Source organism: Plasmodium vinckei (assembly GCF_900681995.1).
Source record: "Plasmodium vinckei vinckei genome assembly, chromosome: PVVCY_10".
Classification (NCBI taxonomy): Eukaryota; Apicomplexa; class Aconoidasida; order Haemosporida; family Plasmodiidae; genus Plasmodium; species Plasmodium vinckei.
In genome coordinates, this window is record NC_051302.1 from 321,617 (window position 1) to 337,383 (window position 15,767).

General features: G+C 25.4%; 4 protein-coding genes across 4 annotated transcripts; 2 read left to right on the forward strand and 2 right to left on the reverse strand.

The window, feature by feature from the left end:
- Positions 1 to 421: 421 nt before the first annotated feature.
- PVVCY_1000800 (P-type ATPase, putative) lies at positions 422 to 6,055 on the reverse strand (the record flags this gene model as incomplete). Its single annotated transcript, XM_037634420.1, has 2 exons — positions 422 to 5,716; positions 5,927 to 6,055. The coding sequence occupies 2 exons, from the start codon at positions 6,053 to 6,055 to the stop codon at positions 422 to 424; spliced, it is 5,424 nt and encodes a 1,807-aa protein (XP_037490519.1).
- Positions 6,056 to 7,387: 1,332 nt separating this feature from the next.
- On the forward strand, positions 7,388 to 9,540 carry PVVCY_1000810 (conserved protein, unknown function; the record flags this gene model as incomplete). Its single annotated transcript, XM_037634421.1, has 3 exons — positions 7,388 to 7,463; positions 7,672 to 7,743; positions 7,925 to 9,540. The coding sequence occupies 3 exons, from the start codon at positions 7,388 to 7,390 to the stop codon at positions 9,538 to 9,540; spliced, it is 1,764 nt and encodes a 587-aa protein (XP_037490520.1).
- A 594-nt stretch (positions 9,541 to 10,134) lies between these two features.
- Positions 10,135 to 11,680, reverse strand: PVVCY_1000820 (triosephosphate isomerase, putative; the record flags this gene model as incomplete). Its single annotated transcript, XM_008625535.1, has 4 exons — positions 10,135 to 10,242; positions 10,384 to 10,478; positions 10,654 to 10,774; positions 10,946 to 11,680. 4 exons carry the CDS (start codon positions 11,678 to 11,680, stop codon positions 10,135 to 10,137), a joined length of 1,059 nt encoding a protein of 352 aa, XP_008623757.1.
- Positions 11,681 to 12,646: 966 nt separating this feature from the next.
- PVVCY_1000830 (cleavage and polyadenylation specificity factor, putative) lies at positions 12,647 to 15,406 on the forward strand (the record flags this gene model as incomplete). Its single annotated transcript, XM_008625536.1, has 1 exon — positions 12,647 to 15,406. The coding sequence occupies one exon, from the start codon at positions 12,647 to 12,649 to the stop codon at positions 15,404 to 15,406; it is 2,760 nt and encodes a 919-aa protein (XP_008623758.1).
- Between the last annotated feature and the right edge of the window lie 361 nt (positions 15,407 to 15,767).

Below are 15,767 nucleotides of genomic sequence, written 5' to 3' on the forward strand. Positions count from 1 at the left end.
GCTTGTGTGCTACAAAAATAGTAACAAAATAAAAACTGATAAAATAATAGCATAAATGGTAAGGTAAAACAAATGGCAATGAAACATATAATAGATAAAGCGGTGTGAAATACATCACAAAATAAAAGTATATTTTAATAAACATTATAACTGCATAAGCATGATAAAAACATACTACATAAATGATATAGTATCAAACTCTTTACCCTCAAAAAAATGTTTTATTGATATTTTCCACGGCCATATGCATTTTTTATTACTTTTAAGGGTAAAACATTCTTAATATAACTAACATTTTATTATAGGCTCCATATTTTGCATCTTTGGATAATGTTTATAAATTTTCATATGAAATCATAAATGGTAATAGAAAGAATTATAAAAAACCAATAAAACTATTCAAGTAATTTATAACCACGAATTATGCTTTCTTTTTCATCGCAAGAAACGAGTTTTCATCCATTGATATGGGTATCTTAATTTTGTAAATTGCTTTTTGTACTAATCCCCAAAAAGCTCCTTTTGCCTCTACTGCAAATGCAAAACCTTTATGAGGTAAATAATTTGAACTATTTTGACTATCAATATATGCTAATTTTTTAATTTGGCATTTTCTTAATCCTTCAAACTTTCCCATATTTATTTGTTCTAGAACAATTTGTTCCATTGTGGGTTTCTTCATAAATTGATATGTCATTAATATTAATAATGGTAACATAGATGTATATAAAGATATAATTGTAGTCATATAATAGTTACTAGATGAATGCGCTTTTTCAAAAGTTCCATGTAATTCGTCTGCTCCAACAATATCTAGAAAAACTTTTATATTACTTATTACAAACCAAAATAATAGTGTTACAATTATTTCAAACCATAAAATAACATGAGATATAACAAACCATGTATTTATCATTAAAGCCACTACTGCATTAACAGCAATAACATGATGAGTATATAACATCTGGGAAAATGTGTTAAAATCTATATCTACACTCCGGTCATTATGAAAAATAGAGTGGTCTTGTCCGGTAGAAAAATGCAATATAATAATTGTTTCAACAGCAGCTAGCCAAATTGCAAATAATAAGTAAATAAATAAAAAATGAGTACCATAAGAACGAAACTTTTCAGGTTTTGATCTTTTCCCAATCCATGATTTAATTTTTTCAACATATTTTTGAAAATATGGTATAAATTTAAATGGCAAAAAAAAAAAATTCGTAAGTTTTTTACAACTGTTTTTTATTTTTCTCGTATAATAGTAAATCTTTTTATTAGCATAAAGAGGCCATAAGGTAGATGGGGATGTTTCATATAATAATGGATTATTTAATAATATATTATGTGGTAATTGCTTATCTAATGCTACAAAAAATATAACAGGTAAAGAAGTAAATGCTATATTAATAATTTGTTTTGTCCATGGATTCCAAGCATCAGTGGCACTATACCCTGTCCAAAATATTAAAATCATAGAACATAAGCAAAAGCTAACATTACGAAAAATACAAAAATATACCAAAAAGGAATTTCTTCGTAACGATTCTCTGCCATGTACAAATAATAATTTTTTTAAATATTTAAATTCACTAATAGTAAAATCAGAAGATCTAGCAGCTTGTAAACCTTCTTTTCCGGCTATACCTACGCCAACATTTGCCATTAAAATCATACCAACATCATTAGCCCCATCTCCAATAGCCAATGAAGTTCCTCTTGGATTAAATGCTGAATTTTCCTTAACAAATAATGACTTTTGTTTAGGGGTTACTCTACATGCTATAAGAGTAGATGCACTTCTCGCCAAGGTATAAAATTTTATTTTTAATATTTTATTTTTCATTATTACATCAAGAGATTCCCCTGTTATTGTTATTGAAAATTGTGAATAATGCATTTTGTCTTTGGGCTTATAGGGATTATCACTATCAAAATCATGTTCATCATTCTTTCTCATTTTGTTAAACATTCCTATACTTTCAGAACTACTTTTAACGTTTCCCAATGATTCACGGGATTCCAAAAAGGAGCTATAAACTTTTTCTTGCTTTGCTAATACTGATGAATAAAGATGGTTATCATTTTTCAAATCAACCACATTTGTGTCTGGGATTGCATTTTTTTTTACAGAATTAAAAAAATTTGTTTTCATAAAATTTAAAATTGTTTCGGACCTTAGATCTAAATTTAAATGCTCCCAATTAACACTATTCCACCATTTTGTGCTATGGTCAGCATTTAATAAATTTGCGGCATTGGTGTTTTTTTCATGGGTGTTAATTTGTTCTAGTAAAATATTACTATCTGTTTCTGTAAACACAGCATTATATGTATGTTTATTTAATATATTAATCGAATGCCCTATATTTATTGCTGTTTCTAATTTATCCCCAGTTAATACACATATAGTTAGACCAGCATCTCGTAGATCTTGTATAACTTGAGGAACATCATCTTGTAATTTATCATCAATGCCAGTACAACCAATAATTAGTAAATTATTTTCATATTCATCGTAAAATTTTTGTAAATATGTATCATCTTTTAGTAACTCGGATTTCTTTCTATTTTCTATATGGATATTATACATTATTTTAAACTCTTCTTTCGTTAAATGCTTATATCCTAACACTAAAGTTCTAAGCCCAGATGTAGCAAACGCATTTAATTGATATTCTACATGATCAACAATATTTTTTTGGCTTTTTGATGCTAATTTTAATACACTTGTATCTGCACCTTTTAGTAACATAAATATTTCATCTTTCTCATTTTTTACAATCAATGACATTCTTTTTCTAACATTATCAAAAGGAAAAACATCTAATATTTCAAAAGATAAAATTGGAACAATTTTTTTATTTAGAATTTTTTCTCTTTCTTCTTGTTCAGTTTTAACAGGGTCTTTGGTATTTACCTTATTAGATACAAACATATTTCTAATCGGTATAGACATATGAAAACTGGTACTAACATCATTTGTGTTGGTATTATTATTGTTATTATTTTTTTTCATAACATTTTCACCAAATTTAGACTCCTTTTTTCCTTCTTTATTTATGTATGCATTAGGGAAATATGTGTCAAAATTATCTTCATAGTAGCTTTTTTTTTTCATAAAATTATTAAAGCATTTTTCCCCTAAAACAAATCTTTGAGCAAAAGTTGATGTTAGTTCAATTTCAATAGTTCTTAAATTTGGCCTATTTATAAATTCGCATCCTAGATATAGCGATGTACTAATTAACGCAAGTTCATCAGGAGAACTTGCATCATATTGTGGTTGTGCTGGTGTTAAGTATGTGTAATTAATTTTTGTTTCTTTATCGTATATTTTCATTTTTTCATTGCTATTATTTTTTTTTTTTCTATTTTTATCGGAACCCTCGATAGGTTTATCATCATTATCAATGCTTGTATCATCGTCGCTGCTTTCAATATCCATATCATCGATATCCACATTTCTTATCATGGCACTATGGCATAAACTCAGAACCAGCAACAAAAAATAAATTTGATCCTTTGCCTCTTTTCTTATGCTATATATTTTATTAACAAATAATATTCGGTTAAAAAAAACAAATTCATTACCTTCCCTCACAAAATCTTTTTCTGAATATATATTTGTAATAGTTTCGTTATGAGATAAACTATTTAAATGTATAAGTTTCCTTTTATTTTTGTGGGGATTTATAGATGTTCTTGACCAATTCAAAGGATCCATCACATAAGACACATTTTTATTATGTTGTGGATCTCCCTTCATTTTACTTTCTGATATTACCCAATTTTGATCATCTTTCTTTTTTTCTAGCTTTTTTGTATACTTGCTTTGCTTATCAAGGTAATTATTATTATCATATTCACAATCATTATTAACTGCATCTGCATTCCCATCTTCATGTGAATCATTAATATCGTCATTTTCACTTTCGCTTGTGTTAGAATTGCTTTCAGAATGAAAAGAAATGGAGTTCATATGTTCAGCATTCTTGCGCATATTTACTTTCCTGTCTTCATTTTTTTTTTTATTTTTTTTTACTATTTCCTTTTTTTGTTTATCAATGATACTTTCTTTAATGTCACTAAAATCATAAAATCCATATACCCCCTTATTCCCTAAGCCAATATTTTGTAATTGCATAACATTTTGTGTTAATGTTCCTGTTTTATCTGAATATATGTGAGTTACATTACCCATTTCTTCTAGCAATTGTCCAGCTTTACTTAATGCATATCTCCCTGTTTTTTTACTATACATATCATTATCCCAATTAATTAAATATCCTTGTAATAATCTCACTACTTCCCATATCAGTAATAAATCGACTGGTATGAATGACCCAAACAAAAGAATCATAGAACCTATTGTAATAAAAAATGTTTTTAAACTATCAGAATTGTAATATAAATTTAAATACCATAAATTATATCCTTGTTTTCGCATCCATAAAACACCTCCTATAGCGACAATAAAAGAAATAAATATTTGGCACATTATTAACACAATTACATGATTTCCATATACAAATTCAAGCCGTGACCATTTTTCTCTTGATTTAGTTGACGCATTTCGCATTAATTTTGTTCTATTCCCAGTGTTTATAACTAATCCATATATCCACTTTGTGTTTACAAGTGATGTACCTCTTAATACTAAATTGTCTATATTTATATTAATTATATTTTTGCTCTCCTTTTCTCCTTCATCAATTTGCTCTCCATTTTGGCCATTCTCCTTTTTCGTTTTCATATGGGGTGTTTCATATTTTTTTTCATTAGAAGATTTTAAAGAGTTTTCATTTTGTATTTTGTCATTTATATTAATATCTCCTTTTTCCATTGTAACATTAGTGTTAGGTCTTTCTTTTGGGGTCGCCATATCGGAATTTTGACTTTCTCTATTGATACTATTTTGCCTGTCATAAAATCGAACCAAATCCCCATTTTTTTTTTTGAATTGTAAAGGAGGTAATATAATATACCCACTATAATCGAAGATATCATCATTGGGCCTTTCGCTTATTAATTCAACTCTACAATATCCTGCATATTTATCATGATTAAAATATTTGGATATATCCGGTAAGCAATACTTGTGCTTCACATTAGATTCCCCATCTACGTTTTTTGTTTCAATATTAACGATACCTTTTTTATTTGAGCAATTTAATAAAATTAAATCAGCAGGGAAATATTCATATGCAAATATTTTAACTACATCACCATCTTTTATGTCTGCCCATTTTTTTTCTTTTAAAATTCCATTTTCAAAAACCATTGTTTTTTTAGAATTTTCTTCATTATCCGATTTATGTCTTTGCCAATCTTCAAAAAATTCTTTAATCATAGATACAACTATTATAAAAACTAATGGGATCAAATATGTGGGCATTCCTTTTGAATCTGTTATTTCAGGTATTAGTTGTAATGCCGATATCGATAAAAAATATAAGTTACCTAATCTTAAAAATTGAAAAAAAACAATAAGAGGCAAAAAAGTGTATATTTTATATTTAGCTGTCCTAATCTCATTTCGATGTTTTATTCCATGTATTATATCAATATTTAAATGTTCTTCTTCCGATTTTTTCTGGGCATTTTTTAAATATAATTCATGATCTTCTTTATTTATTTCAAAATTAGAGATTAAATAAATCCGGTTCTCATTATTTTTTCCTTTTATTTTTACTGATATCCAATCTACCAACTTCTTTGATAAATTTTGTAGTTCGTTCAGCATGATAGAAAATCTTTGCACACAATATGCGCGTGTATATATATATGTATATGTGTGTGATTATGACTTATTTTATTATATATACGTGTGTGGATACAACAGATCAAATAAAAAACGAAAAAAATATTCTTATAATAAGCATTGCCCTTTTATTATAGCAGACACCTATTCTTTGTGACTTACGAGTTTCACATGACATACCAAAAAACATTCATTTGTTAATAAGGCATGCGCCCAAAATATTATATTGTTATGATCTAAAGAATTAGCATAATAAAAACTTGTCATTAAAATTGTATATACGTTTAACATTTAATACATATAGTGGACAAAAAAAAATAAATAAAAAAAAAATAGACCAAATAAAAAAAATATAGATAAATATATATACATATTTCTTAAAATTTTCCTAAAATTATTTTGATAATTAAAAGCAAGCAAATTAGAATTATCCAAAAAGACTAATTATGTATGTTATACGTATTTCTATACACATGTGTAATGTATAAAAATATATATTATTAATTTTATGTATGTTTTTACTTTTTTTTTTAATTATAAATATTATGACATAAAAAATAAACTGTGGATTTATGCACTTGCCCGTTATTTTTTAGTTATAGATAATGTAATCTAAAAAATAAAATGTAGATCTATCCGTGTTTTCCCTTTTTTAATTATAAATATTATGATCTAAAAATAAATTATGGATCTTTGCATTTTTTCACACATAAAAAATGTTTAAGAAATTTAAAGGTTTATATAAATATATTTTTAAAAAACAAATTACTGAAAAAATTTTGTTTTCTTACATTTTGGAAAACTTGTATTAAAAATGGGGGAAATAGGGAATGCATATAAATATTTTGGACATAAAAAAATAATGGCTTGCATATAAAAATAATGCACGTTTTAGTCTACGCAATGATAAAAAGCGTTAAATTTATTAGGATGTTTATGTCGTAAAAATCTAAGAGTGGAAAATACTTCTTACACATACATATATGTTATGAATATTTGTGTGGAAATATTTAATCCGCTTTGAATATTTCCGTGCCATTATATCCGTTGCACGCGTATAAAATAATAAATAAAAGCAGAAAAAAAAAAGAAATATTATTCTTTAAAAATATATAAATTATAACAAAATGATTAATTAATAATTATTATATTTTATTATAAAATTAAAAAATATAATTAAATAAAAGAGGTTTAGAAGAAAAAAAATAATGCTTTAAAATACCAAAATAATATAATAATAAAATACTTATATCCATTTGAAAGAGAACAGAAAAATTCGCATAATTACAAGAAAACAAAAAAAAAACAAAAAGAAGGGAATGAATCAAAAAAAATATATTTTATATAATATACAAAAGAGGCTGTAAGCATATAAAGATATTTCCTGGGGAAAGATACAAATATATGCGATTATAATGCTTATGTAACACTCCCTTAGCAAATTATAGATTCTATTCAAGTTTCCAGAAAATGAATAATACGAATCATTTAATATTTATATAAAAGAAAACAATACCAATATACCATTTAGTTATCAACATAAAATAAAATTGTAATAATAATATAATATATAAAGTAATAGCCAATAAACTCAATTATCATATTTTTGACTGTTTAAAAGAAATGCAAAAGTTTAGAATATTTGTTTTGTTTTTTATTGTATATATTTCCTGTTTTTTGGCCCAACCAAAGAAAAATGGTAAATTTCTATATGATAATGCATATTTGTAAAATTGTGTGTTTTGATGAATATTTATAGTATATAAACCAGCATAGGGTTATACGTATATTCTCCAGATTGTGAAAACGCCTTTCAAATTTAATTTCATTATTTAATCTGGTTTACATGCATAGGTACAAGCTCATACATACATGCATATATATATTTATTCTCTTCTTTTTATTAGATGATGATATAGTTATTATGAACACCCCCGACGACCCCGAGAGGAAGAATAGTGAGCCAGTGGGGAATGAAAGTAAGAAATTTGAGAAATATTCGCAATTGTTATTAACATACTAATAATACTAATTATAAGTTTAAACAATAATAAATAAACACAATATATTCTTACTTTATACGCACGTATACGTCTACTTATATTAATTATCTTTCCCCATGATAATTTAATTTTTTACTTTAATTCACTCTATGTTTAGGTCCTATGAACGATAAGGTGGAAAAGTCACCACATAATAATGTGCAGAATGATATACAAAATGATGTACAAAATGAAACAGTAAATGAAATACAAAATGAAATACAAAATGATGTACAAAATGAAACACTAAATGAAATACAAAATGAAATACAAAATGATGTACAAAATGAAATACAAAATGAAATACAAAATGATGTACAAAATGAAATACAAAATGATGTACAAAATGAAATACAAAATGAAATACAAAATGATGTACAAAATGAAATACAAAATGATGTACAAAATGAATCACTAAATGAAACACCAAATGAAATACAAAATGAAATACAAAATGATGTACAAAATGAAATACAAAATGATGTACAAAATGAATCACTAAATGAAACACCAAATGAAATACAAAATGAAATACAAAATGAAACACCAAATGAAATACAAAATGAAATACAAAATGATGTACAAAATGAATCACTAAATGAAACACCAAATGAAATACAAAATGATGTACAAAATGAAACACTAAATGAAACACTAAATGAAACACCAAATGAAATACAAAATGATGTACAACGTGAAATGCATTATCTGCATGAATTGAATGAGTTGCATTTACATTCATGGTATAGAGGAGATAAGAAAGCATTTTACATGAAAGTAATAATTTTTATAATTCTTTTGATTATTGTTATTGCTAATGCAATCATATCAAGGAATACAAATAAAACGATTGCCCTTTATTGGCTACGAACTTGTAAAGATATATTTTTACAACAATTCGCAAAAATTGGTGATGATAAAGCATTTTTATTGGAACGATCATATCATAATTATGATTTTCAATGTACTGGTCGAAAAAATTGTAATTATTATTTTGTAAATTTAGATCTAATTAAAAGACAATGTTTTTGGAGATATTATCTTTTAAATTATTTTATGAATCAACATGACACTATGCACATAGCCGTTAGCTTTGATAAGCTCGATAAAAATGTTTTATGTGTGTATAAAAAACATCAAAAAAAAAATATTGATCATCGTCTTCCAAATGTATATAAATATACAAAATTAATGGATAAATCAGAATTAAAAAAAATATATGATATTAAAGCAGACTCATCTGAGATAGTCAATCTAGTACTAAGCGGAAAAATTTTAAACTTTTTAAATACTTATGATAAATATATAAATTATATGTGTATTACTGATATATCATTATTTGATGTGGAAAATAGAATTCCTGAAAAAAAAGAAGATAGCAAACAAATAGAAAAACATAACTTTTTATTTTTAAGTTTTGTTATACCCAAAAATCCAGAAGATTTGCGCGCATTAATCAACTTTTCTATTTACATGATCGATGCTTGTCATTGCATTGAGCTATCAGAAAAAACACGAGATAATGTAAAAAAAATAAGGAGTATTGTTGAAAAGGAAAACGAACGAAGAAAACAAGAATTGAGAGAATTACAAGAAAAAAAGAAAGCAAAAAAGTTACAGGAGGAAAATGAAAAACTTAGTAAAATGTCACCAGAGCAGCAAAGAAAGTATGAAGAGAAAAAGCATAAAAAAACTATGAAAAAAATGAAGAAAGTTAAAATTATAAGAATATAATTTTTTTACTTTATTATATATACACTTATCACATATCATTATATTTGTGATGAATAAGCTTAATTCCAGCTATTAACGCATGGGCGTGATGTTGTAAATATTTATTAAGAGGAACCATTTTATTCGCATGCTTATGTATATTCCTATTGTATAACATATATAATTCCTTATTTTTCGTCAAATTTGACATAATATACTTATCATTCTTAATATTTCATTATTTTTTATAAATGATTTTGATAATTTTTTAATAAGTAATAAATACATGTACAAAACTATGATATTATTCGTTTTGTTATTGAATTTATTATATATATTTAATTTAACTTTTTCATTTGTTTATTTTATTGTCTTTTTTTTACGTTGCATATTTTATATACTAAAAATAAAAAACGATTTTTTTTAAATTAACAATGAGAAAAATTATATACTATAAAAAATTTAAACAATAAAAAAATTAATTGGGGTTTATTATATAAAATAACCCTATAATGTATTAAAATATGTGTCTTATATTAAGGTACTACCAACTACAAATATAATAGATGTGCATATGTATATTTGATATATTTTTTTTATATCAAATTATTTTTGTTATACATGATGAGAATTATCAACATGCTTTATTATGTCAATAAATGTTTCATCAATCGAACTTTTTCCAATTAGAAAACCATCAATTAAAGTGTTTTCTATATAATCCTACACAAGAAATGGAATGAAAAGAAATGCATTATAATTATAATTCGTAGGAATAAATAGCGGTACAATTAAAACATATATATAATAAAACAAAACAATATAAATAAGTATCGATGTTTCAGCACGCATAGAAAAACATACCTGGACATTCGATTTTGTTATAGATCCACCATAAATAATTTGTATACATTTACTTGTATTTTCATCAATTTCATCCAATATCGCTTTTCTTATATCTATTAATCAAAAAAAAACAAGGTAATCATAGTGATGAACAAATATAATTAAAAGTTTGGTTCACTTTGATGCAGCACAAATATTATGAATTTTACTTTTTTTCATTTACATCACATTCATTTTTAACATATATTAGTTTATGAAATTTTATAAATTTTTATTTTTTAAGAATACCAAAACAACAATTATTTAGATTAGATGAGGATACAGGGTTCCCAGTTCCTACAGCAAATCTGGGCTCAAAGGCTATAATTATATTTTTAATTTCTTCTTTTGGAATTTTTTGCTTAATTAGCTAAAGGTGAAAAAATATAAAAGAATATGAGGAATATATGTTAAATTGCTAGTTATATTTAGATATATCACTAGCTTATATTCTATGACCATATATGCATATGTATTATGTTTTGTGTGGGTATTACACCATGTTTCATTTTCTTTTATTTTTAATATTTAATCATCTTACAGAAAGCAATTCTCTAAATCTTTGAAAGGGGAAACTGGATTCCCTGCTTGTATAATTTTCTCCTACACATAAAATAACTTTTAACTTGGAATTAATTGCATTATATACTTTCAATGCCGTTTGTTCAATGTTTTCACCAACACTAAAAAAACCCTTTTTTCTTTCACTATGCCCTATTATTGTATAATTTATTCCTAATTCATGTAGCAAATTCGCTGTTGTTTCCCCTGTAAATGCCCCTAATCCATTTACTAAACTTACATCTTGAGAACATGGGGATATTTTGGAATTGTTTTGCTTTATTTTTTCATGAAGATAAGGTAAAAACAATAGATTGGGGGATACAATTACATCAATATAATTTGAAAATTTAATTTGTGTTAATTTGTCGATTAGTTTATATGCTTCTTCTTTTAACAAATAACATTTCCAGTTAGCTATGATTATTTTTTTCCTCCGATTTTCTGTCTCTAAATTTGTATTTTTGTCATTTATAAATGAGTATACCTCATTACCTTTTTTATTGGTATAACGTTTTATTCTTAACTTTGTCCCTGTTCTTATATCATATGTATGATTATCTTTTATCTTATCTAGTGGCAACCTTGATTTAATGAAAAATTGCTTCTTGTTTATTTTATGGTTGTTAAATAAGTTATTTGAATTTTTATAATTATATTTCATACATTCAGTGGTCATTAGAAAAATGCATATTCCCCAAAATAATTTTAACATAGTAAGAAGAAAAAAAAGGGGAAAAAACAAAAAAAAGGATGGATAGTCTTAAATCACTGCACATTGATACATAAAAGGCTACTTAATAGCATTAAATACATCTGCACAAATAAATAAGTAAATATATATAATATTCACGAAATTTAAAAGACATATTACGCCTTTTCTTTTATAAGTAATATCATTTGTATTATATATATGCATACACCTATTTGTGGGCATTTTATGTTGTATTTATTCCATGAACCTTTTCAAATATTTTTTACATTTAAATATAGAACTATTTAGGGGACTTGCTTCCCACCATTTTGTGTTTTTTTGTGGAGAGCACTAATTTTCATAAACATAATTCTATATCATATATTTTCTCTTTTTTGAATAAAATATATATGCTATATTTAGAATATAAAAAAATGTTTCAACTGTTTAATTATATATATATATATACGTGTACGTATATGACACCCCTATTGAGGCTGCTTAGCTTCCCACTTTAAATTATACTGAATATAAGCGCACTGTGACTCGTACATTATATAGAAAGTGTAACATGATTATTTAATGCCCCTTAATTTTTTTTGCATTAAATTAATTTAACGAAAAATTGAAATTTCCAATTATTTGTTTGAAAAATATAAAAAGAATTATAAAAAATGGGGAAAACATAAAAAAACAAAAATTACTCGAATGTACGTTTATAATTCATCAATGTAAATAACAACATCATCATCAATTTTGAATAATTTTTTTTTTAAAACGCAAATGGATGCATTCTTTTGCAACAAATTTTATCAAATCAAATAATATACTGCCATGCAATTTAGCTATTTTATTTTCGCTACTTGTAGAAAAAAAATAATAAAATATGTTCATGCCATGAGCTTATAAATTGTAAGTCCCTTTTTTTTCTTTTTTTTGCTTAATTTTTCACAAAAAATACGTTTGGATTGCATATTTTTATGAGATATGGCAAACTATTACAATCAAACCACTGTTTACATAAAAGTTCTTGGGGCGGGACAAACAGTGGGAAGGTCATGCGTAATAGTAGAGCTCGAAAACAGACGAATTATGTTTGATTGCGGTTCGCATGTAGGATATAAAGATGAAAGAAAATACCCTAACTTTAACTTATTGGTTGGGAATAATAATATGGAAGGAGGTCCCAAAATTGACGAAGAAAACAATTTGAATGTTGAAGTAAATATAAGTATAGTTAATAGCAACATAGCTGATAAAGAAAAATTAATAAATAACTTGAAAAGAATTAATGAAATAATTGATTGCGTAATAATAAGTCATTTTCATATGGATCATATAGGAGCTTTACCATTTTTCACAGAAACATTACAATATAAAGGGACGATAATTATGAGCTATCCAACAAAAGCTCTTAGTCCAGTTTTATTATTAGATGGTTGTAAAATAAGTGATATGAAATGGGAAAAAAAAAACTTAGAAAAGCAAATAAAAATGCTTAATGAAAAATCGGATGATTTATTAAATTATAGTATTAATCGTTTAAAAAAAGATCCTTGGAATATTACTGAAGAAAATATATATAATTGCATAAATAAAGTAGTTGGTTTGCAAGTTAATGAAACATATGAATTAGGTGATATATCTATTACACCATATTATGCGGGGCATGTTTTAGGGGCTTGTATGTACAGATTAGAAGTAAACAATATTAGTGTTATATATACAGGTGACTATAATACTATTCCTGACAAACACTTAGGCAGTACTAAAATCCCTGTATTAACACCTGAAATATTTATATCTGAATCTACATATGCTTCTTATGTTAGACCAACTAGAAAATCGTCTGAGTTAGAATTATGCAACTTAGTAAATGAATGTGTACATAAAGGTGGTAAAGTTTTAATTCCTGTATTTGCTATTGGTAGAGCACAAGAATTATCTATATTATTAGAAGAATATTGGGAAAAAATGAAAATAAATTGCCCTATATATTTTGGATGCGGTTTAACAGAAAATGCAAATAAATATTACAAAATTTACTCTTCATGGATTAATAATGATTGTGTATCGACTGAACTAAAAAATTTATTTGATTTTTCAAATATTACACAATTTTCAAATAACTATTTAAATGAAAATAGACCTATGGTTTTATTTGCTACACCCGGGATGTTACATACAGGATTAGCATTAAAAGCTTTCAAAGCATGGGCTGGCAATCCCAACAATTTAATAATTTTGCCTGGTTATTGTGTGCAAGGTACTATTGGGCATAAATTAATTATGGGAGAGAAAAAAATATTATTAGATGGAAACACACATATATATGTTAATTGTAAAATAATTTATTTATCCTTTTCTGCGCATGCAGATTCTAATGGCATACAACAGTTAATAAAGCATGTTATGCCAAAAAATGTTATATTTGTACATGGAGATAAAAATGGAATGGAAAAATTATCAAAACATATATCTAATCAATATCATATTAATTCTATATGTCCATATATGGGACAAAATTGTCAATTCAATTTTTGTAAATATAATATCAATTATGTATATTTGGATAGAAAAATATATAATAATATTATTCAAAAAGTTAAATTAAATAAGCAAAAAACATCAAAAGGTTTATATAAAAATGCTAGACAAATTAAAGGTGGTCAAGCTAATATTTTATCATCCAATGGAAATGTAAAAATTCCCTTTATTGCTTACATATTATATCGTTCCATTAATGAAAAACCATTATTTTTTTTTCTCTCCGAATCATTTTTATTCAAATATTTGACGAAAAAACATGTTCCAATGATTATCTGCCGCGATGGCAAACAATTTGACTTTGATTATATGTTTGATACAAAAAAAAAAAAGAAATTGAACAAAATGCATGAAAAAAAAGAAAAGATAAAAAATGGTACCGATATTACAATTGAGCACTATAACGAAGCGGAAGAAGGGGATGATAGCCCAAAAAACAATAATCCTAACGACATTGGTGATAATAATATTTTATTGAAAAACAAATCTATTATGTTTAATAATTATATACAATCTGATATTAGTATTACAGAAAATGATAAAAATAACGCTAACGATTTATCATCGTCAATTGAAGCACGAAAAAGAAAATTTAATGAAATTAGTGAAACAAATAATTTATCGGAAGAACAGCGTGAGCATCTTTCTATAAATTCTTCAAAAATGTTAAAAATCGCAGGGGACGAAGAAAAATGTAATAATAATATAAATCAGAAAAATGGTGAAAATGATCAGAATATTACAGGGGGATTAAAAGGATATTTAAAAAGTGAAACTAACATAAATGATCCGAATAATAACGGTTTTAATATAGAAAATATTTATAATGATAAGGACAAAAAAAAGAGGCATATATATATAAAGGATAAAGAAAATATAAATTTGCCTCTAATAAACTTAAGATTTAAAGAAGAAATTAATATAGCTTATCAATCCTTCTACAATTTCGTTATTACATTTTTTCAAGAAATTGTAAAAGATGAAAATAAAAATAATATGGGTTTTTTAGGAAAAAACATTATTGTTAAAAATGTTAAAATTGATCAAAATTGTTTTTTCTTTTTGTCCTTTCATTCATTAAGAGCAATTCATGATGGAAATAATTCCCTATTAATGCAATGGTCATATGTTGATGATGCCAAATCTTCAGTGGTTAAGAAATTCATAAATTGTGTTATAAACTATGCTCAAGAAGAATAATGGAAACCCACATAAAACGCCCCAGATTTGTGAAAAAGCAACACCAAATAAGCAGAAAATACAAATATGCAAACTCTTATACTACCCATACTAAGAAACTTTTATGAAAATCTATACACTATTCAAACTGTGTATGCATATCCATATACATTTGTTCCATTTAATGTCTTACACAAATACCTATAATTATTTTTATGTTTCTTCATTTCCGCTAACCAATTTTTTTATGTTCATGTTGATGACCTATTTCAACTTTTATATTTTTAAGGTGTACACGTTTGACTCCCATAGTCAGCACCTCATAAACATGGGCATACATGACTTTTAAAAATGTTTTAGTTAAAAAATATACAAGCGTTGA